The sequence below is a fragment of the Hevea brasiliensis genome, chromosome 14 (assembly GCF_030052815.1).
Source record: "Hevea brasiliensis isolate MT/VB/25A 57/8 chromosome 14, ASM3005281v1, whole genome shotgun sequence".
NCBI lineage: Eukaryota > Viridiplantae > Streptophyta > Magnoliopsida > Malpighiales > Euphorbiaceae > Hevea > Hevea brasiliensis.
This window is the reverse complement of record NC_079506.1, coordinates 5,992,577-6,016,572: the sequence shown is the minus strand read 5'-3', so window position 1 is coordinate 6,016,572 and position 23,996 is coordinate 5,992,577. Positions and strand designations below refer to the sequence as shown.

Sequence of the window (23,996 nt, the reverse complement as noted above, 5' to 3'; positions counted from 1 at the left end):
TTTGAAATAATTTAATTTTTAAAATTTTATTTTATTAAGAAAATTATTCTTACACATAAAATTTTATATTTAAATGATTATTTATTTTATATTTAAAAAACAGTTAACAGAATTAACAATAAATTTAAACAATAAAAATTAATTTATTAATAGAATTAAAATTTACAAATTAAATTTTTATTAGAATCATATTTATTAATTTGTGAGTTTTACTTTAACTTAAGGACTTAATTGTAAATTGACTTTAAGAGTAATTACGTCTTTGAAGACCACAAATCAAAAATCAATCATTCTTATCTTCTTCTCCAGGCCAATTAGCCTCCTCATGTCCGCTTGACTTTCCTGTGTATCTCACCTCTACAAAGACAGCTTACACGTCTGGTCTTCACTTTTGAATAATCTACCCCACCTTGTGGGCCCCATTCTCAATCGAACGGCTCTGACCATATCACTGCCACACATAATCAATCATCGATTTAATTTTCAAAATAGATTGCAAGAGTCAAAAAGTTAAGATTTTTATGACGTCAAAAGTCTCTACAAGAGTCAAAACCGTCCCTGCATTGTCCTTTTACTTTTCATATACACGCGCAGGGTTAAGTAATGAAAGGCACGCGCCATTTGAAGCGTCAACGTGGAAATAATTACGATCCGTGACGTGTTGTACGGCTCAGATTCGTTGTGGTTTTGATTTTTTGCAGGTTACAGAGTGGGAGTGGGAGGCGGGGTTTGGGTTATTTTTGGGAATGTGTAAACGCTGCTGCCACTCAATATCTGGCCAATAGGGGAACCCTATTTGAATTTTTTAATATTTAAAAAAAAAGTCATGCTGTCCAATTATGTTATGACACGTCTGCAAAATTGGCTTTGGCGATTGTGTCGAATTTGAAACCACACTTTGTTTTAGAATGTGTATATAGAAAATTTATATTAAATTAAATTTTTTTAAAAAATATTAATTTAAATTGAATAAAATTAATTTTATTTTAATTTAATTTAAAAAAAATAATTTAATTTTAATTTAAATCTATAAAATTTTAGACCAATAGTGGAATTTGCTCCACTGTTTTTTTTTTTTTTTTTTTTTTTTTAACTTTCTAATTTTCAAAATGATTAAAAAGCCACATGCAAACGCAATGCAGCTTTGCGTAGACAACATTCCAACCACAGTAGTAAAGTAGATAAAACTGCGTTGACACGCATAAAAACAAAATCAAAATACTCTTCTCCACTCACGCCCCCAATTTTTTTCATTTTCCCTATTATGACCTCACCTTCTCTTCTACTCTTCGCTTCTTTCCATACCTACCCTACCTCTCTCTCTTCTCGCCGGTTTCCTCCTCCGACCACCTTTCTCCGCCTTTATCTCCTCCCTCTTGTCACCGTATAAATCATCCTCTCGTGTCATTTTCGTAAATATTACTAGATTTTAGAACCAGTGAAAGAGATAGAGAGGAACTCCAGGTTCCCAAGCCTGAATTTTCTGGGATTCTGTTTGATTTTCGTTTCTTATTTTCTTGTTTGTTATTTGTATGTTAGCTTCTCTTACTAGAACTTTTTTGTTTCTCTCTCTCTCTCTGTCTTTCTCTGAGGGTCTTTTTTTGGGGTTCAATCTGTAAATTTGACGTAGCTTTTCAGAACCCTAATATGTTGCTTTTTTTTGTTCTGGTTCAAATCTTCTTCTGCAAATCTTAAGCTGAAGGTGCCATGTGAATCCTAGCTTTTGAGTTATTTTTTGCTTTTGTAAAGTATTAGACATGCAATTGTTTACCCCACAAGATAAAAAATTTAGGGTTTCTAAGCTCAATCTTGCTTTTCAAGATTTAGCTGTTTAGCTGCTGTTCTTATTGTTGTTATTGTTTTATTCTTAGCTTTGAAAAGTAAAATTTGTGAAGGAATTTCGAAATGAAGAGATTGAGATCGAGTGATGATCTCGATTCCTATAATGAGAAGGGCTCTGCTAAAGATTCGAATCCCAGTCGATCGTCTCGAAGCTTTTACTACAAATCTGATAATGTACGGAAGGGATTGATGTCCACTTCATCTTCGTCGAGCAGGTACGATCGGGATCGATCCATGGATGATGATAGTCGGGAGAGCTCCAGGATGGTTCGGAAGAGGTCCGATCATGATTTCGATAGCTTTGATCGGAGAAAAGGGGTTGGCGTAGGGTTTGATAGGTATAGTAGTAGAGAAGGGTATGGTGGAGGTGGAGTTGGTGGTGGCAGTGATAGAAATATTCATCGATCTGAGAGCTTTTGTGGGTCGCGGAGGGAGTTTCCGAAAGGGTTTAGATCTGAGAGGGACAGGTCCAGAAGAGAAGGCAGTGTTTCATCTTGGAGGAGATTTGGTAGTGGGAATAAGGAGTTTGAAGAGATTAGAGGTGGTAGAGGTGGAAATGAGGAGAGAATGAGTGCTGCTTCTAGGTCTTCTCCTAAGGGATTGAGGGATGTGAAGTCGCCCACATGGTCCAGGGATTCGGGGAGTGAGCAAACCAGGGTGGTGAGAGGCGGTGGGAGGGATGAGGGGAAGGGGAAATCATCAACTTCAAAGTCGAGGTCATCACCCACATGGTCAAAGGATTCAGGAAGTGAGCAATCAAAAAGCGTGGAGGTAGGAAAGAAGGGTGAAGTGGAGGCTAAGAGCATTGAAATGGAGGTGAAGAGTGTTGCTAGTGGGAGTAAGAGCATTGAAATGGAGGTAAAGAGTGTCTCTAGTGGAAGTAGTAGTGAAATGGAAGAAGGGGAGCTCGAGCCAGAACCTGAATCAGTTCATCAAGTTGTCAAGAAAGATAAAAATGATAATGAAAAAGGAGGGCAAGAGAATGTTTTGTCTGATGCTGATCACAGAGAGGTTGAGCCTGAAAGAGAGGCAAAGGATCAAGTAAATAAGGTAGAAAGGGAACCTGATAAAGCAAGTATTTCTGAGGGAAAAGATGGGAAAGAAGTTGATGAGATGCAAAATTGTGAGAAGAATTCAAATGATAATAGTGTTACCGAAGACAAAGCTGGCAATGTGGATGATGATGAAAGCGGTAAGGAGGCTGAGAGTTTGAAGGAAGCAAGCGGGTGCAAGGAGGATGAAAGTCGGGAAATGGTGATTGAGAAGCCTATATTTTTGGAAGGTAAAAGTAGGCAAGAAAAGGATATCGATCTTGAGGCAAAGGTGGAGGAAGTTGAAGTGCCGGAGTCAAATAAAGAACTTGAAGAGGAGAATGGAGGGGCTGAAGTGGATACTGGTCTGATTACAGAGGGTCCATGCCAAAGTTTGAAGGATAAAGGCAAAAGTGTGGCCATTTCACCAACCCTTGGTGCTGATTCTGCTGAAGATGGTGCATGTATTGGGAGAGAATCTAGAAAACTCGCAACTTGCAGGGATGAAGATGATGTGGAAGGACCAAGTACTAGGGGATTTGAGTTGTTCACTAGCTCTCCTGTTAGAAGGGCACAAAAAGCAGAGCAATCAGGTGTTAGTAAGCCAAAAGATGAAAAGCTGGTGTTGGAGCCGCTTGATCTTTCTCTTAGCTTACCCAATGTTTTGTTACCCATTGGGGCTGCTAAAGATGCACCACAGGCTCCTGGTTCCCCTAGCAACGGGAGAAGTGTACAGTCTTTTAGCACATTTCGTACAAATTCTGATGGGTTTACTGCGTCTATGTCTTTTTCAGGTTCTCAGTCATTTTTTCACAACCCAAGCTGTTCTTTAACACAGAATTCATTGGACATGGACAACTATGAACAATCTGTTCACAGTCGTCCTATATTTCAGGGAGTTGATCAAGCTATTTGGCAGGGCCAGGCCCAAAATGATTCTAAGCTTAAAGATGTTCCCTTATATCAAAGAGTTTTGATGAATGGAAATGGCTCTTTTCATCAGGCTCAAGCATTACAAGGTATGTCAAATGGTCAAACATCGCAAGGAAGCTCTAAAATGGCCAATGGACTGGAAAGGCAGTTGAGTTTTCATAAGCATATGTCGGGAGGACAGTCAAGGAATCCTGATGAAACTAGATCTCCTTCACACAGTGTTGGGTCTCATGATATTGGTTCAAATTATAGCCTCGAGAAGAAACGAGCCATGAGAGAGAAACATGGTGGCAGCCTATATAGGAGTAATAGCCAGAAGGAACAAGAACAGCTTTTGATAGGCGGGGCAGATTTTGTTGAGACTATCATCAGCAGAATAGTGTCTGATCCTATTCATGCAATGGCTAAGAAATTCCATGAAATGACAGGACATTCTGCATCTCTAGTGAAGGAGAGTATCCGTGAGATCATGTTAAACGTTGATAAGCAAGGACAACTATATGCATTTCAGAATGCTCTGCAAAACAGGTCTGACTTAACCTTGGATATGCTACTGAAATCCCATCGGTTTCAATTAGAAATCTTGGTTGCCTTAAAAACTGGTCTTCGGGAATATCTTCAAGTAGACAATAATGTTTCATCTTCTGATTTGGCGGAGGTTTTCCTGAACTTAAGATGTAGAAATCTAGCTTGTCGGAGTCCTTTGCCTGTGGATGAATGTGATTGCAAAGTTTGTGCAAGGAAGAATGGTTTTTGTAGTGCATGTATGTGCCTTGTGTGTTCAAAGTTTGACATGGCATATCAAACGTGTAGTTGGGTTGGGTGTGATGTTTGTCTTCATTGGTGCCATGCTGATTGTGCATTGCGGAAGTCATACATTAGAAATGGTAGGAGTGCTACTGGGGCTCAAGGAACTGGTGAGGTACAGTTTCATTGTGTTGCTTGTGATCACCCCTCTGAGATGTTTGGGTTTGTCAAGGAGGTTTTTCAGAACTTTGCAAAGACGTGGACAGCAGAAACATTTTGCAAGGAACTTGAGTATGTGAAGAGAATTTTTAGTGCTAGCAAGGATTTTAGGGGGAGGCAGCTGCATGAAATTGCTAATCGGATGCTAGAAAAATTGGCAAATAAGCATAATCTTTCTGAGGTTTATAGTAATATCATGGGCTTCTTGACCGGTAAGTACTCTTTATTTTTCAGTTTTTGTGTTTGTAAATCTATGCCTTATCCATTTTAGCATTTTTGTTGCTATCTTTTTGATATAGGTGAAGGTGATGTGTTTTGATAGTTCCAAGTGAATCTGAACACATCCTAATATCACTAAGCTTCCATTACTAAAGTCTCTCTGCATGTTGAATAAGTTGTGTTGAGAAATCTATGTATGCCTCATGAACAGATATTGAATAGGTGTCTAGAGATTGGACGTCACAATTTTTTAATTTTGTGGAAAACTCTCTTTAATCCTTGCATGTGATATGAGGTGCCATCCTGTAGAATGGCATGTTGTTTCAATTTTGTGGCTTGATTTATATGTCTAGCCTCGTGAGTTCAATTTAAGTTGTTTGAGATCTAATTATGATCATATAAGAAGCAAGACATACCTTTTTAGCAGGAGCATTCCTTGAACCTGCTTTTCCTCTTGGTTTTACTACCTCAGGAGCGGTTTCTAGTGAAGCAAATAGAGGAAACATAACTTTAATTCATTGATATATATCAAACACGAGGAAAAAACTACTAAATATACCTACCCACCTGTTTCCATTGAAGCACTGGTTGATTTTCCCATGGTTTCTGCAGCTACTGCATTTTTGCCTGTCTTATTATACTTTCTTGGATTTTTTGGTGCTTGTCTTGAAACCCTAAAACCACCTTGACCATTTACTTCACTTGTTGACTTCTGCCTTTCCTCCCTTTCTTCAGCTTCAAATTTCTGAATTTATGTCCAAACATCAACGGAAATGAATTATAAAATGGCAAAATAAGTCAGATAACCAAAACAAGTAAATAAGGTTGATTTGTTGTCCATACTTCAAGTTGGCTCTCAAAAGCATCAAGGTCTCTCATCCATAAATCCTTTGGAGTTGTGTTTCTCAAAATTATAACTTCTTCATTGATTTTATCCTTGTCATCGCACAACTTTTGAACCTTCTCAAGGGTCAAGGTTCCAATAGGCATGGAAAGCAGATACTCGTAGTCACTAGCCTGTACATTCTTGGGGTTTGCTTCCGTTTCATCTATGCTCTCTTCTGGTTCTTCTGTATCATCAGCTGCCCCAGCAACCACTGCTTCGGCAGATATATTCTTTGGGAAAGGAGTGAAACCTTTCTGTTGTAGCTCCCGGAGCAGATCAGCTCTCTTCCTATTGCTCACTACAATTTCCCCCTTCACAACTCCAAGGATAAACCTCACTTTGTTTTCCAATTTCAGCAACTCCTTTTCCAAATCAGCAAGTTTTAATGTCTGCAAGCATTAGAATAACTAGTTAAAAACTGTTCTATGGAAAATAGCATAAACAACTGAAAACTGCTGGTAATTTCTGTAATCTAAAATGAACCTACCTTCCTTTTTTCATAATAAGCAAACCTGTAGTGAAAAAATTCCTCAAGAACTGCAAATAAAAAAATATAAGTACTGTAACAACGCATGTGCTGTACAAAAAGCCGAACTGATTCCACAGCATCAAACTCTTACTTTCTTCTGGGCTGCCATATTTCTTAATCATGCCTTTTTGATCGAAGAGGTGCATATTATTTGTGCTGATTGAAGTAGTTAGTTTAAATTTCTTAAGTAAACCCTCGTCCTTGGCTTCCTTCATCTTCTCCTCTGACAAGAGCACTTCAAAACATACAGTTTCATCATCTCCATATTTCTTGAAATCCTGCAATCAGACATTGTATAGATGAGATACAAGTAGAATTACTAACAAAAACACCATGGTAGACGTTGGTATTTACCTTGATAAACGCATCCTTGGGTAAGTTGCCCTTCTCATCTCTAGTACCTTCTACCATGGAATTCAGAAATTCCTTGTAATCATCAGTCCACCTACGGATTGGCAATTCTGTGATCCTAAGTGTTGTTTCATTCACTTCCTCCATGAGTCCATTGACTGTATAGGTAACCCCGCTTTCCCTTGATGCACCTTTTTCAATTGTTCCTTTAAACCCCCTATACCAAGGATGCATAGGTTCCATTGATTCACCATTCAACAAGCGCCTCACATTTGCAACAATATCTCTTGGGTTATAATTGGGAACGGAAGTGCTCCAGCCAGTGCCAATTCCTTCACAACCATTCACAAGAACAAGGGGTATAATTGGGACATACCTAAAGAGCAAAATTTGTTAGGCAACCTTTCTAACATGCACTTCCTGAATTCACATCAAGTTGATTCTTGGCAACATTTAAAAAGAAAAAAAAAATTTACCATGTGGGTTCAATAGAAAGACCATCTTCTTCTAAGTAGTCAAGAAATTTGTCATCATCCTTGGGGAATAGGAACCTTGTAATAGGAGAAAGACAAGTGAAAATATACCTTGGACTTGCATGATCTTTGCCTCCCTGTGAAATATTTAAAATACAAATCATCGAACATCATCATTGTTGTCATCATCATCATAATAATACGAGGGAGTGTACCCGATTGAATTTTAATAATGAACACGGTTTATCTTACCATGCAACGAGTGCCAAATTGCCCTTTTGGTGCAAGAAGGTTGATGTTATTACTGCCAATAAAATTCTGTGCCATGCCAATGATTGTACCATTAAGACTTTGATCACCATGGTGGTAAGCAGCCTTCTCGGATACATAACCTTGAAACTGGGAAACTTTTATGTCTTTGACCAAATTCCTCTTGAAACAACTGAAAAGGATCTTCCTTTGAGCTGGCTTCAGACCATCAATCATAGATGGAATAGATCTTTGGACATCAGCCACAGAAAACAAAATAAGCTCCTTGTTAATGAAGTCGCTGTATTTTATGAGCTTCATTTTCTGATCAAGGTGAGTGCCAGGCTGCAAAAATCAAGATGATGATAAGATTCTGTTAAACTTAGCAGTTTCATAGAACAGTTAGTCAAGGAGAAGAAAAGGAGAAAAATAAAAGGGAAAAAACTACACTTTTATAGGACTTCTATAACCTGATATTGTCGAAGCCAATTCTTCCTTTCTTCGATCTTCTTCTTACTGAATGCAAGCTCTATTGCATTCCCATCTTGGTCATCTGCCCAAATAAAATCTTTCTTGTGCTTCTCAATATCTCTAAAATATTCCTTCCCTTCTCTTTTATCATTTGTTCCTAACCCCTGTCAGATCAGCAAATCCGTTACTAAAGCACAAATTAACAATGAACACTGATTGGTAGCAGAGAATATGAATACAAAACCTTTTGCTTCCATCCCAATGAAAACAAACCTTATAGTACTTGATAGTCCAGCCACTTGCATTCCCCAAACTTTCCTTCCATGAATAGTACTCAGGCATGGTATAAAAGGATAAAACATTTCCATTGCTATGAGTTGCCTGTACAAGAGCATTAATACAAGTTACATGTTATTTTTTAAAGCAAATTTTCTCACTGCACAAACTGATTAATGAAATTGACCAACCTTCACAATAGGAGTTATAAACTCAAGCAAGAAAGATGGAACTTTCAGTAATGATGGCCAGAAATAATAAATGAAGTTGATCAACAGGCCCTTAATGTGAGAGCCATCATAATCCTGCAGAGATTGAATTCTCGAATTCTTGTTAGCAGGCATCAGCAGTAAAAATTGTCAAACCACGGGCAGTGGAGAAAACATAACCTGGTCTGTCATTATCATCAGATGACCGTATCTCAAAGGCTTGACACCATCGTAATGCTTATTTTGCTGTAACCCTAGAATCTTCTTGATACTTTCAATTTCCTTATTCTCATTAAGCTGTTTAGAGGTGGCTTCCCGTACATTGAGTAATTTACCTCTCAAAGGGAACACACCATACAGGTCCCGAATCTCTTGGGGCAGCGCACCTAAACCAGATATCTGTATAAGCCAAGTGCTGTTAGAAAAAGTTCATAGCTATTCAAATGGAATATGTTGTAGGTCACAACTTACAGCAAGAGCCTTTGCAGAGTCTCCTTCTGTCAAAATCAATGTACATTTATGAGAGTTTTTTGTTCCAGCCTCATTGGCATCCTCCAGCTTTGGAATATTAACCCTCCCTCTCTTTGTTCCATCAGATTTCTTAAGCTCTTTGTCCTGCTTGAATTTCGCCCATGACAGTAGGTTATCCACAATATCAGACTTCGCTACTGCAATACAATTAGCATAGAAACATTCAGTTCACCATCTCATGAATGAAAATTTAGGGCTAATATGAAATTAAATTATACCTTTCTTCAAAAAGTCTTCAGGAAGTTCACATTTGGACCCAAAATTGCTCTGACGAAGAGTCAGAGTTTCCTTGGTTTGAGAATCAAAAGCAGGATTATCAATGAGAGCATTGACAAAAACCCACAAATAGTTCTTCACATTGTGCCCTTTGATGTTGGCATTCTTGTGCTTTTTATTTACAACGCCCACCACATAATTAGTAATCTGGTTAGTGATGTAATCCACATGAGTTCCACCCTTGATTGTTGCAATCCCATTAACAAAGCTAACCTGTTGTAAGAGCAAAGCACTGTGATATAAGGACACGCACTGGTGTAAATGCAAATAGTGTAAAATAAGGTTCCAGTAGTATCAATTACCTGTTGGAACTGCCCCTCAGTAATACTCACGCATATCTCCCACCTTTCACTTACCTTTTGATAGAAGCTGACCAAAATTAGAAAATCAAATGAGCACATTACGGTTGAAACTATAAAAACTTAACATGGTTAACTAAATGGTTCCCAGAATTAACCTTTTAGGAGCATCCTTGGATTCTGAGTCAGACTCCAGGTACAATTTAACATAATCCTGGAATGATTTAATAGGAACCCGCTTCCCATTTAGCTCAACCTTCACAGTGTTTCCAAGACAACCGGCCAAGTCGACAACTCGCTTTTTCATCAAAGCGACCACATCCTCTTCAAGCGTAGTCATGTTAAATTTTGCTAAATCAGGCTTAAATGAGACCTTTGTCCAATTCTCACCCTCCTTGCATTTTTTAATGCAAGGCTCAGATTTCTTCCCCATGTTGTTTGAGAAAACCTTCAAATCAGCAGAAACAATTTAAATGTGACTGAAATATTATATGCTGAACAAAAATGTATAACAGTAAATGGAATTAAATGATTGAAATTATACAATTTAAACGTACAACAGTAATTTGAATCCATTTTTAATGGAGCATCCAAACAAAAGAAGATAAATTTAACTTCAATTCTATGTTTTTTTTCCTTCCCTCTTTTCTCCTTTTCTCCCCTCATATAATTTCTTTTCCATTCCTTCATATCTTCAGATACTAAATAAAGGGTTAAAAATTCCTTACCAAATTAATATTCTTTCAAGATATATAATCATAAATAAGAAACAAAATTCTTCAGAACCACATTTAAGAACGATAGCTAAATCCTATAAGCATGAAACTAAGTGATATTTTAACCAGGAAACTGCAAGAAATATATATATATAAACGTAAAGAACCCCAATTACCTGCTTATATTTCTTTTGCCGCTTCCCATCAGCAGTCTCAATAACAAACTCTGTGGAGAAAATATTTGTAAGCTTGGCTCCATACCCATTTCTCCCTCCGGTGGTCTTCTTCATCGTGTCATCATAGTTACTGCTGGTTAACAAGTGCCCAAAAATCAACTCCGGCACATGCACGCCCTCCTCCTTATGAATCTCCACTGGAACCCCATCGCCATTGTTATAAACGCTGATCAAATTGTTTTCCACATCAATCACCACCTTCACGGAATCCATGGTGGGATCCCTCTGCTTGTTATCAGCAGCATTGACCAAGATTTCATCGAAGATCTTGTAAAGGCCTGGAACATAGGTCACCTGGCGGTGCACCATTTTCTCATCCTCGTAGACCCAGAGGTTTTGGGTGTGCTTCTCGATCGATCCGATGTAGGTATCGGGTCGGAGCAGGATGTGCTCCAGTTGGCTCTTCTTCTGGTAGGTTTCTTCTATGGTCTTCTGCGGGACCCCGATGTTCGCATTGTTGCTAGTCATTAACGGCATCGTTTTGATCTCTGCCATTTTTTATCTTGAGAGGAAGAAGATAAGAATCGGCGACTTTTAGACAGATAAGAGTAAGAGTTACTGGAAATGGACCTACAGGAAGAAAAATTGAAGGTTTCTTGTACGGATTTCGAATGAAACAAGAGTGCGGGTTTCTTTGACTGATTATGGAAAAAAGTTAGGGTTTTTTTCTGGGTTTTTAGAAAGAGAAAGTTAAGGTTTCCGTAGAGCGAGAAAGACACAAGGATGGTGTCTACAGGGTTGCAGAGATGGTCTCCAACGAGTGAGTAAAAGAAATGGGGCAGAGAAGGGAACAAAGAGGGAATATAAAACCAAGCAAAGCAAGAAGGGTTGGGAGCTAACGGTCAGAAATTTGAATTTGAATTTTTTGGGGGGAAAGGAGCGGGATTTGAAATTTGACGGTGAGGATTGGGGTTTGAATTTCGGACGGTGGCGATTTGCTTCAGGTGGTCGCATGCTCACATGAGCCGCCTTTTCGATTGCTTTGCTTGGCCTTTGGTGGGTTTGGGCTAAAACTGTACTGAATCCGGAAAATGGTTCAACAGGCTTGAAACCGGCCCGAATATTTTTAGGAATGGTCCAAGTTTAAGAAATAATATTTTATCAAATTTAAATTTTATGTTTTAGATATTTATCATCTACTTTTACTTATATGAATAATTAATTAAATATAAAAATATATTTTTATAATAATATTTATATATTTTTAATAATATATATTAAATAAATAAGATTTATATATTTTATAGAATTATTAAATTTTAAAATATACAGTATTGATAAATTTATATTTTAATATAAATTATTAATTAAAATATATAAAATTAAATAAAATCAGGATTTAAGTAGTATTTAAGTAATTATTATGAATTTAAGTTAGCAAAGATAATTTAGTGTGAATTTAAATGTATTTGAGTAAATTAAGGAGAAGTAGGAAAGGAAAAGTGATAAAGATGAAATCTTTAATTATTGAGCAAGGAAAATATTTATTTAGGTTCGATTTATATGTATAATATGTGATGAATTCTACTTATTTTCTAAATGAATAATATATAATTATATTTTAAATATATAATAAATCGAATTTACAAAAAAAAATCCTTACCTGTATACGGTGACTTAATATTTTTTTTAATGCGAGAGTTTTAAAAATATTTATCAATATATAGTGGGCTTTTCTTATGTTAGGTGAAATTTAATTAAGATATTAAATCATCAATTAAAATAATAATATTCAAATAAAATACATGTTTAAAGAAAAGATCGACACTTATTAATATTGAGTAATAAATAGCGTTTATCTTTATTTTTATAAAAATAAATATTTAATTAATAGAAAATCAAAGTAACATAACTTTTGTGGCGACCTAACTTATGGGTCAGATCGGCATTAGGATTTGGGCCAACCTAAAGCTCCCAAAGTACGTAGTAAGTCTAACTATTACTCAACTCAAATTTAAGCCTAATTTCAAGAATTTAACCGAACAGAGTCTGATTATAAAATGAACCTTTCAATGAGAAGTTTTTGACTCATTCAATTTGTAAACACAATATATAACCAATTGAGACTCACCCTTCACATACTTATAATAAAGAATAAAAGCAAACCCTCTCATCCAGTCCAACATACATACATATAATAAATTTATAGATCTAATATATAAATTATATTATGGATCCAAATTAAATAAATATATCAAACACATGCGCCGCTTCTTCAATCATTGGTCCTAGTATCGAGTCAATATGCTGATGTAAGGGGTGATGTGAATGGTGATAGTGAAGAAATGGCATTGCTAAGTCTCCAACCAAATTCTAGTCTTAAAGAGTTAAAGTTGTTTCAGTATGGAGGCAGGAGTTTCCCAAGTTGGCTTCCTTCCCTCACTAATCTTGTCGATATCCTGTTAGTGCGTTGTATAAGTTGCAAGCATCTCCCAGCAATGGATAAAATCCATTCTCTTCGAAAGTTAGATATTTGTATTCTAGATGATTTAGAATACATAAAAATTGAGGGACACGGAACATCATTATTTCCATCTCTGAAGTATCTCATTATAAAGTATTGTCCCAAGCTAAAAGCAAGGCAGAAGAAAATGCATGATTCAACAGCTGAGCTACCCCAATTTCCGTGTCTTTCCCAGTTCATTTGTCATAATTGCCCTAAATTGAGTTGGATCCCTCAGTTTCCATCTCTTGAAGAAGGATTAGAACTGAACAATGTAAGCTTGCAACTTGTACAGAAAATATTCACAACATCAATCTCTTCTTCCTCAACCGTTCCTCCTTTCTCTCAATTGAAGACGCTTACGTTTTCTCAATTAGCAGTTGAATCTCTACAGCCATATGGACTGCAGAATCTCACTTCTCTTCAGCAAATAAGAATAACTGATTGTCCAGGATTAAAGTCTCTACCTCAGGAGATGCATTCCCTCACCTCTTTACGAGAATTGCAAATTCATGGATGTCCCATATTGAGGAAAAGATGTGGAAATAAAAATGGTGAGGATTGGCCTTCAGTTGCTCACATCTCAAATATTCGTGTCCAAGACAGAGATATTCAATTGGAGGGCCACTATCAACTAGAGGACGAAGCATCTGTAAGTTGTTGCTTTGGTCTTCAATTGGCAAATTCTATTTAATTTTTTTTATCTGAAATTTTGTACTGATTCTTTACACACAGGACATACAGGAAAGTGATGAAGATAGAAACGCAGGATTACAGTATGTATTGTGAAATTCTAATAGATGGGAAAGTGGTGAACAATTACAAAGGATGCTGAATCCATTGGTAGGTCATGTTTCTATCCTTCTTGTTCTTTTTGTCATGTAATTCATTCTTCATTTTTTTTTCATGGATATTAAAGTTTAATTTTGACTCATGTGGAGAAGTTACTAGAGTGCATTTTAAAACCAAACCAAGATGTCATGGCAGCAATTGCGCATAACCTTTCTATGTCTTTCTATGCAAAATATTGTAACAAAAAGTATGTGTGGTGTTTTCTTACAAACACAATTAATTTGATTTTCAGGAAATGAAGATTTTAGAATATCCCAAGAAGCCCATGAAGACTCCAGCATGATCTTTATGCTTGTGCTAGCCTTATTTTTTTATTTATGAAATAATAAGGTAATATAATCTTTGGACTCTTTTTAAAAAGATTTTAAAGCATGCAATTTTCTTTATGTCCATTGTTTAGTTTCTTCAAAATTGCAAACAAAAGAAATCTGCTGTTATGTAATTATATGTATTCAGGAAGAAACATTTGGTTCACATCTTGAGGCAGGTATAAGGTCATAGATTGTAGCTGTGACCTCACCATTATTCCCATCTTCCTCTTCTGCAGAATTCTAACTATATGTGACCTGCAATCACTTATAGACACTAGAAATGGGAGATCGCTTGGCAGACTACATTCCCAGAGTTTCTTGGACAAAAAATATAAGCGATTCGAGAATGTTTTCATTAAAAAATGAAATCGTTGCACATATTTGGTCTTTGTGGACCTCAAGGCTTCCTGCCCCTAGTATCATTTCATTGATAAATGGAATTCCTCTTCCTCCATCTTACTGTGGAGTTTTTAGATTCGACCCCATACCAAATTCAACCACCATCATGCATATTAGGGATGTACTTATGTGGAACACTTACTTATATGGAAATCTCTTTTTCTAAAGTTTATTTTTTTACAAACCATAGCTATATTTTGACATGCACAGATCACAGCCCAAACCAGCCCACTGCCATAATTTCAAGTCAATTCTAGAGGAAATTCAACTAGTAAAAAATCCCTTCTAAGCTTTAACATAATAATTCTGGGTACCCACTTTTCTTAATCATTCAGAAATTACTTGATTGGCTATACATTATCCTGCTCCATGTATATATGGAAATTTTTGGATTAAATTGACTATAAAACCTCAAAAAATTGTGGAATTCTTTAGCATGTTTACATATTATTACTGCTGATTTTAATTCTCAGATGCTGGCAGGTAGGATGGTTTTCATGGACAAAGTATTGCCTCAGACTGCTTGATTCTTTTGTCCATCAAAATTTTACAAGTCGAATATGAGAATCAAGCACAAGGACAATGCAGACATAACATCCATCCAAATATGGAACAGAAACAGAAGAATTATATATGCAGTAATTGTTAGCTTTTGTCATTTTATTTTACAAAGTTAATTCCTCATATTATCCTTTTTCAGGAAATTTTTTTGTGGCTTGTGTTCTTCATAAGTACAATAATTATGAATATGAATTTTGAATGATTTTGACTGGAATTTCAGGTCCCCCATACACTGGTTCATTGAGTTTCAGAAATCACAGGGTTACTGTTGTTACATATTTCTGAAATTCTAATAAATTGGGAAGTGGTGAACAAATGCAACTCAACTCAACTCAACTAAGCCTTTATCCCAAAAATTTGGGGTCGGCTATATGGATTCGCTTTTTCCATTCTGAACGATTTTGGGTTAAATCCTCAGAAATGTGTAATGCTTCTAAGTCATGTTGTACTACTCTCCTCCAAGTTAATTTAGGTCTACCCATTTTTTTCTTTCTATCCTCTAACCTAATGTGCTCTACTTGTCTAACTGGAGCCTCCGTATGTCTACACTTCACATGACCAAACCACCTCAATCTCCCTTCTCTCAACTTATCTTCAATTGGCACCACTCCTACCTTTTCTCTGATACTCTCATTACGGACTTTATCTAGTCTAGTATGGCCACTCATCCACCTTAACATTCTCATCTCTGCAACTCTTATCTTAGATGCATACGACTCTTTCAAAGGCCCAACACTCACTACCATATAACATAGCCGGTCGTATGGCTACGGTAAAATTTTCCTTTTAATTTATTGGGAATCTTACGATCACATAAAACTCCCGTGGCACGTCTCCACTTCAACCATCCGGCTTTAATCCTATGACTAACATCCTCCTCACATCCCCCATCTACTTGAAGGACTGAGCCTAGATATTTAAAGTGATTACTTTGGGACAGTACCACCCCATTCAAACTAACTCCTTCCCTATCACCAGTTTGGCCTTCACTGAACTTGCAATGCATGTATTCTGTCTTCGTTCTACTTAACTTAAAACCCTTTGACTCTAGAGTACTTCTCCAAAGTTCTAGCTTCCTATTGACTCCTTCTCGTGTCTCATCTATCAGAACAATATCATCCGCAAACATCATGCACCAAGGAATACTCTCTTGTATATGTTTCGTCAGTTCATCTAAAACTAATGTAAAAAGGTAAGGGCTTATGGCTGATCCTTGGTGTAATCCAATTGAGATCGGAAAATCACTTGTGTCCCCTCCCACTGTGCGCACAATAGTAGTTGCTCCTTCATACATATCTTTCAATACTTGTATGTACCTAACAAATGCAAAGGCTGCTAAATGAATTGGCCAGTAATGCTTCTATCCAGAGTATTCTTTTTCATTCATTTTCTTTAATGCATTTAAAAAGTTTGATGTTGATTCCATTTGCAGAAGTCAATAGGGCAGTTATTAAGAAACCAAGGCAAGATGCCATGGGAGCAATTACTTGTAACTACATCTTCTTATATGCTAAGTGTTGCAAGAAATTGGTAGTATGCTATTTTCTTTAGTTTTATGTCTCTTTTTTTCCTGCAGGTGAAATTTTTTCATACACATAAGTAACTTGAATTTCTCATACAACCACGATTAATTTGATATTTTCAGGATGTTATGAGAATTTAGAATTTCCCAACTCGTAGAGAAGTGAGCACAATGATCCAATATCTTTTGTGTTTGCCTTATATGTCGAGATACATCCAACATCTCACCTTCCTTGAAAGTTGAGCAGCAAGTGGTTCTATGATCCAGCATGATGGAATGATGAAGAAGGCTTGTGATGGCAAGCCCTTAAAGGCTGTACTGGAGATGTGGAACCATATGTTACTTTTCAGTGCTCAAAATGATTAGATGCCTTCATGATGGATGCAATGCTTTTGCCCAACTTGAGGCAAACGGACATCATTTATTACAAAGAAGTTAGGCATGTTCTTATCCTTCAAATTCAAAGGAGTTTAGAAGGTTATTTTTTTTAAGGATAAATTTCAACAACTGTCTCTGAACTTGTATAGTTGTAACACTACAGTCCTTTAACCTTAAAATATAACAGTAAAATCTATCTGACTTTCAATTACTGATTTTTTAGTTAGAAACTGATTTAAATAGCTCCCGCATGACACTTAGTCAACATTTCTTTCTCCTCTCTTATGCAAAGTGTAAAATTATTCTCTTTACGCTTGAAAAATTATTCTGTCTATAGAGAGAAAAAATGATTCAATTTATATATGGCTTGAGAGAGAAAAAAGAAATATTGATTAAGTTCCATGCTGTAACTGTCCAGGTTAGCGTATAACTGAAAAATTGATAATTGGAAATTAGGGAGATTTTACTGTGCAAAATTTGAAAGTTGATGGGGTTTTATATTGCATTTTTTAAGTTGAAAGACTGTAATGTTACAACTAGATAAGTTCAGGGACAATTGTCAAAATTTATCATTTTTTTTAACCATGTATAATATATATGTTCTGTGATTCTGTCAACTGCCCTGCATATGATATCACTTAACAAGTAATAAAAACTATTCAAGTCCCTTTTTTTTTCCTTCCTCTCTTTGCTAATGATGTCATTAGATATTGAATTATGCTAAAAGGTTTATGCATTTGGTCGTCTTTTCGACTGCTTGTGTACAGAATCTACGCTACTTGCTGTCTTTGCTTTGGTGTGAAATACTGGTGGAGAATCAAATTTCGCTGTTGAGTTTTCTTCTTAATCAAGATATACTGCAAGATGTTTTATGCAGGTTTCTGTGGGCAGAGTGGACTTCTTATCCCTATGGATTAGCTTTTGCCAGGTATTAATTTTGTTATTAGTTTTTGTGCATATCATCAGATGAGTAATTGAGTTACTATGTACCATAGCTTATCATGGTTCATGTTATCTGTTATACGTATATGTAGTTTGGTTGTTGTTTTGCACTAAGTAGCATAGCATGTGTTGGCTATTTTTAATCTAATTATGCATCTGTATAGATTCTTACATAGAATGAGTTTAACAAGCATCATTTGAGAACCATTATTAGATTCAGGTTGATATTTTGTTACCATATTTTAATATTCATTGCTGACTCCATGTGTTACTACAAACTGTTAAAAGAGTTCCAATCCCACATTTAAAGTATACAACAAATTCAATGGGCTTATAAGGGCAAAGGCTAACTAAGCTATTTGGTTAGGTCTAACCTTTTAATAACGATTGATTCAAGTCCAAGTAAGTCCATCTCATGCTTGGAAACTATACAATTATCCTAATCTAGAAATCCCTTGATTTTAGGGATTTAATATCAGCTATAATATTTACATTCCTATCTTAAACCATGGAAAGAAGTGCATCTAGTAATCTCTACTTGCATTCTCTTTTGTGTAGGCACAAAGCAAATGTGTAGTTTACATCAAATGTAAGTACCATATGTTTTTATTTATTTTCTCAATTTATTTTTTCAAAATGCTTGGTTTTGTAATTATGTCACCATCTTACTGGGTTCCTTTCCTTGACCATCCAAGCATTAGGTTATAGAGGGAGTGTTAGAATAGTAGTGCAGAGAATACAAGAAAACAGAGAATTTTGGAGTGGAAGCTTTGAAATCATCTCACTTACAATGCTTACAAAATGTTTAAATACAACAAAAAGTAAAAATCTATCAACTACTCCAACAGAAAAGGAGGTGCCTTCTGCTACCAAAATGATGAGATCATCAGGATGCTGGGAAGTCATGAGCATTTTCTCAATGTAACAAAGACTTCATCAGATTGCAGATATATGGTTTCTTGTCTGATGTATTAACAATGGTCAAATTCTCTCTGTAATGATGTATGCAGGAAGAAACAATTGGTTCACATGCTGAAGCAGGTATAAGGTCATAGACTGCAGATGTGACCTCACCATCATTCCCATCTGCCTCTTATGCAGAATGCTAACTATGTATGTTCACTGGACACAGGATATTCCCGGAGTTTCTTGGACCAACAATGCGAGTTATTTGAGAATGTTTTCCTCAAAATACAGAGCTCAATTCCACATTCAAACACCATTCTGCCTATGAGAGATTTACACGGATGGAAAATTTCTAATCAAAGTTTCTTGTTGCCTCAAAGACCTATACAGGAGCCTCTCAAATAGCGGGCATTTCTCATCAAGCAAATCTAATTTAACAAAGTGGTCCACACCCCCCGAAGGTCAACACTTAAATAGTTGTCCACCACGTTCTTAGGTGGATGTTCTTGTTGATGCCCAATCTTCAAGTTTGTCAAGCTTTTTGTGTTGTAATCATAACGATTTGATTATGTTTTTAATGTAGTTGTTGAGATTGTGGTCATAAATATTATCCCTTCATATGTTTTCTATAATAATCAATCACAAACGATTTTTACTCCTAATTTTTATCAATTAAATTTGAATTAATTTAGAAGCTTATATGAGCGTCCCACCATTATCCCAATGTTTTCAAGCTTATTTGCCTTTGAATCCTTGAAAACAAGTACATGGCTTGGAGTGGATGTTGAATCCTGATCAAATTAAATAATTATTGATAATGGTTTTTTTGAATATAAGATTAATTATTGGAAACTTAAAATGATAAATTTTAAAAATTGTCTTCAAATTTGTATAGTTATAATATTACAGTCTCTCAATTAAAAATGTAACATAAAATTATCTCAATTCTCAAATTTTAAATAATAAAATTCTTATAAATACTGTCATAAAATTATTAATTGAAAGTTGTTATTTAACTGAAAAATTATTAATTTAAAGTTAAAAAAATTTTAATATATAAAATTATTTTATATTATATTTTATAATTAAAAAATTATAATATTATAATTATATAAATTTAGAAACAATTATTAAAATTTATCTAAATTTTAAAGGACTTTTTGCTTTTAAAAAATTTACTTCAAAAATTAGGCCTAAAATAATTTTTTAATCCCATCAGTCAATAATTTTAATTAAGATTAAATTTTTATCTTTTAATAATAAAATATTAATTTTATATTTTAATGTGAAAACCCATATACATTTATTATTTATTATTATTTTATTTTAATTAGCTAACAATAGTTTAATATATTTATAAAAAAATATATATATTTTATTAGATGATCTGCTTATTTATTTTTAAATATATATATATTATTTTTGAAATTAAATATATATCTGCAATCTGAACAACCCAGTTCAATAATAACTCTATTTCCATTCTACATCTAATAGAACTCTTGAAATATATATATACCCTAATAATCTCTTCTGCTAAACTTTGCTCTCAAAACCTGTTTGTCACCTCTTTTTTTTCTATCAAATACTCTCAATAGAGAATCCCTAAATTTTTCCTTCTCTATTCATCACATTCGATTATGTTTTTAAGGTAAGAATTCTCATTCCTTATTTAATAATTGGTGAATCTAATTTTATTTTATTTTCTTGATCTGTTACAACTACTCTAGAAAATTATTTTTGATCCTTGATATTAAATTGTGTTGATTATAATTATTATTGGATAATAGTCGATATATATATATATATATATATATATATATAAAACTATAACTGTTCGTTCCGTCATCGTCCGTCCCATTCATCTCGTCATCGTCCGTCCCATTCATCATATATATATATATATATAAAAGTAAAACCATTCCTCCCACGTTTTATATATATATATATATATATATAAACAAGAGTTATTATATTTTATTATTATTTGATATTTTTCTTTAATATTTTGGGTGTATAGGAGATTCGAATATTCAATCAGCCAATTGAAATTGTCTCTCTTTCATTGAAAATAGCTATTACTTTGGAGGTTCCAGGTGAGTGGTAATTATAGTACATGGCACCGTTTTTGTCCCTTTTAAAATTTCTTAGCATTAAGTTTGTTATTAAATGAAATTTTAAATCAATATTTTAACAATGATTTTATATGTGATTTTCTAGAGTTTTATTTTATTATTGAATTTTATTTCGATTTTGATTAAATAATTGATTTTGCCAACTATCTCTGCATTAGACCCATTAGGATTCCGGGAACAGGCTTTTAATGTATTTATATTGATTGATATTTGACTATAAAATTTACTGATGTGTTGTTGAATTGATTTGAGATTGATTTGATTTTATTGAATTGATTTGAGATTGATTTTATTTTATTGACTCTTTGAAACTATTGAAATACACTATTGGAATTGCACTATCAGATATTATTTGCTATCTGAAATTTTTTTATTGATTTTGATTGATTTGTACAAATTGATTTTCTGTTTTGAATTGGTATCTGTGCCCAGTATCTGTTTCTGTTATCTGGCTCGCCGTGTGGACTATCACGGTATTAGGTTGCATTGTCGAGTCATGCATCATTGCAGTTTATGGTTTGCATTAGTATCATATGCATTGATATCTGTGAAGGAGGAGGAAGGTATCTGATATCTGGTAGCGCGCTTACCATCTGGCCTTTGGTGATGTGGGGTATCATCACCCTGGTGCACTGTACCATAAAAATTTTTATTGAATGAATTTATTTTATATATATGTTTTATGAAATTATTTTATTAATGATTTTGACAGCATGAGCATGATTTTATTGAATAGAAAATTTATTGTGAAATTAATCAAGCGTCACTGTTCCTATTCCGTTGTGTGCTATAATTATCATTCATCGAGCATCTAGCTCAAACCACGTTTTCTCTGCATTTATCTGCTTTGGATCGGTAGAATTCTGCGGTGATTCAATTATTCACCCATTTTTACGGAGGGACAACTTTGATTTGTTCTCATGGTATGCCCGAATTCATGTTTTCTCGGGCTAATAATTAGTTTAGTTTATTGAATAGTTTAAGTTTTTATTTGAAATCTGTAGAGACTCCGCAGTTTACTTATGGGATATTTATGATGTTATTCAGCATTTTGTTTATTTGGATTTTGTCTATTTTTAGGATTAGTAAGTAACAATATATTCATTCAAGATACTCTGATAAGGCTTGCATGATTTAAAATACTTAAATTATGCGCCGGTCACGATTCAGAATTTTGGGTCGTGACAAAGTTGGTATCAGAGCTCGGTTGAGGTCTAGTAAACTTGCGGAGTATAGGATCCTTAACGTCTTTTCAGTTTATCATTGCTTTAGATGTCTGCATCCTTCGTACCTTCTCACCTGTCTTAATTTGGCTCACATTTTCAAATTTAATGCTTGTTTATTAAAATGAATAAGTGCCTGGGTCTGTTAGACGTAAGAGGAGAACTAGGGCCAAGGGTCTTAATGGTGCAAACCTTGATCTAACAAGGGAGGTACCACCTCAAACTATTAATCAGACATCTGAACAGATGCCTATGGCTAAGACTGGGGCACAACCATTCTTTTGTTTTCCCATAATTTTCCATGATATTTAGTACACCACCTAATTTGTTAGAGTATCCTTTATCTGTATCAACACCTATGAGGAACGCAATCGACACTAATATGGTGTATAGGGGATGTATAGTTCACATTGGAGATAGGGAATTAGCTACAAATCTTGTTTCTCTAGATATATTTGAGTTTGATGTGATTTTAGGCATGGATTGGTTAGCCACTTATCACGTTTCATTGGATTGTCATAATAAAGTTGTACTCTTTAAAATTCCTGGGGAGGCAGAATTTCAATTTTAGGGAGATCGCAGTATAACCTCTAGTAATCTTATCTCCGTAGTGAGTGCTAGACGATTATTGCGAAAGAGGTGTAAAGGGTATCTAGCTTATGTTAGAGATGTTCAGGTAGAAGGTGCAGGTTTGGAGAATGTTGCAGTGGTTAAGGAGTTTCCTGATGTGTTTCCAGAAGATTTATCAGGTTTACCCCCGGAGCGAGAGGTAGAGTTTGGCATAGACTTAGTTCCTGGAACTGAACCCATATCTATGCCACCTTATCGTATGGCACCCACAGAACTTAAAGAGTTGAAGGAGCAACTACAGGACCTACTAGATAAGGGGTTTATTCGCCTTAGTGTTTCTCCATGGGGTGCTCCTGTGTTATTTGTGCGGAAGAAGGATGGGTATTTGAGAATGTGCATTGATTATAGGCAATTGAATAAGGTGACTGTGCGTAATAAGTATCCTCTCCCACGCATAAATGACCTGTTTGACCAACTTCAAGGTGCAAAGTATTTTTCCAAGATTGATCTTCGATCTGGGTATCATCAATTGAGGGTTAAGAAAGAAGACATACTCAAGACGGCCTTTAGGACTAGGTATGGACACTATGAATTTCTTGTAATGTCTTTTGGTCTTACCAATGCTCCGGCCGCTTTTATGGATCTCATGAATAGAGTTTTCAAGCCTTTCTTAGATCAATTTGTTATAGTGTTCATCGATGACATTCTAGTGTACTCAAAGAATAAGGAGGAGCATGAGCAGCATTTGAGAATTGTCCTTCAGACCTTACGAGAACACAAGCTATATGCCAAGTTCTCAAAATGTGAGTTTTGGTTAGATAGTGTGGCTTTCCTAGGCCATACAGTATCTAAGGATGGGGTGTGCGTTGATAAGAAAAAAGTTGAAGCAGTGCTTCATTGGCCTAGACCCACAACTGTGTCAGAGATTCGTAGTTTCTTGGGTTTAGCAGGGTATTATAGACGGTTTATTCAAGACTTCTCTCGTATTATAGCATCTTTAACTAAGTTGACACAGAAGAATGTGAAATTTCAGTGGTCTGAGGCTTGTGGAAAGAGTTTTTAGGAGCTTAAGACTCGTTTAACTACAGCACCAGTGTTAGCCCTTCCATCCGGATCAGGGGGTTATGTAGTATATTGTGATGCTTCTAGGATTGGTTTAGGATGTGTTTTGATGCAACATGGACGGGTTATTGCATATGCTTCTCGTCAGTCGAAAAGGCACGAGCAGAATTATCCAACTCATGATTTGGAAATGGCTGCA

General features: G+C 35.3%; 3 protein-coding genes across 29 annotated transcripts; 2 read left to right on the top strand and 1 right to left on the bottom strand.

Moving 5' to 3' along the window:
• Positions 1-1,204: 1,204 nt before the first annotated feature.
• On the top strand, positions 1,205-5,383 carry LOC131173183 (protein OBERON 4-like). The gene has a single exon (XM_058135126.1). It carries the CDS (start codon positions 1,906-1,908, stop codon positions 5,041-5,043), a length of 3,138 nt encoding a protein of 1,045 aa, XP_057991109.1. The 5' UTR covers positions 1,205-1,905; the 3' UTR covers positions 5,044-5,383.
• Positions 5,360-11,275, bottom strand: LOC110656821 (DNA topoisomerase 2). Its single transcript, XM_058133522.1, has 17 exons — positions 10,434-11,275; positions 9,700-9,989; positions 9,545-9,611; positions 9,185-9,455; positions 8,907-9,103; positions 8,616-8,834; positions 8,418-8,531; positions 8,224-8,331; positions 7,950-8,114; positions 7,483-7,824; positions 7,234-7,367; positions 6,761-7,133; positions 6,498-6,684; positions 6,365-6,414; positions 5,835-6,266; positions 5,559-5,736; positions 5,360-5,472 (listed from the first exon to the last, which is right to left on the bottom strand). The coding sequence occupies exons 1-17, from the start codon at positions 10,986-10,988 to the stop codon at positions 5,360-5,362; spliced, it is 3,795 nt and encodes a 1,264-aa protein (XP_057989505.1). The 5' UTR covers positions 10,989-11,275.
• Positions 11,276-12,715: 1,440 nt separating this feature from the next.
• Positions 12,716-19,469, top strand: LOC110656822 (uncharacterized). Of its 27 annotated transcripts, none has more exons than XR_009143419.1 (9): positions 12,716-13,588; positions 13,672-13,779; positions 14,021-14,118; positions 14,982-15,136; positions 16,492-16,589; positions 16,705-17,887; positions 18,460-18,490; positions 18,603-18,942; positions 19,034-19,469. XR_009143419.1 is itself a non-coding variant. In XM_058135123.1 (8 exons), exons 4-8 carry the CDS (start codon positions 17,831-17,833, stop codon positions 19,133-19,135), a joined length of 447 nt encoding a protein of 148 aa, XP_057991106.1. In that variant the 5' UTR covers positions 12,721-13,588; positions 13,672-13,779; positions 14,021-14,118; positions 17,727-17,830; the 3' UTR covers positions 19,136-19,469. The 27 variants fall into 27 exon arrangements, 4 of the variants coding, with proteins under 4 accessions (XP_057991106.1, XP_057991107.1, XP_057991105.1 ...); XR_009143415.1 differs by having other exon boundaries at positions 12,717-13,588; positions 16,492-16,592; XR_009143412.1 differs by having other exon boundaries at positions 12,722-13,588; positions 14,982-16,410.
• Positions 19,470-23,996: the final 4,527 nt, after the last annotated feature.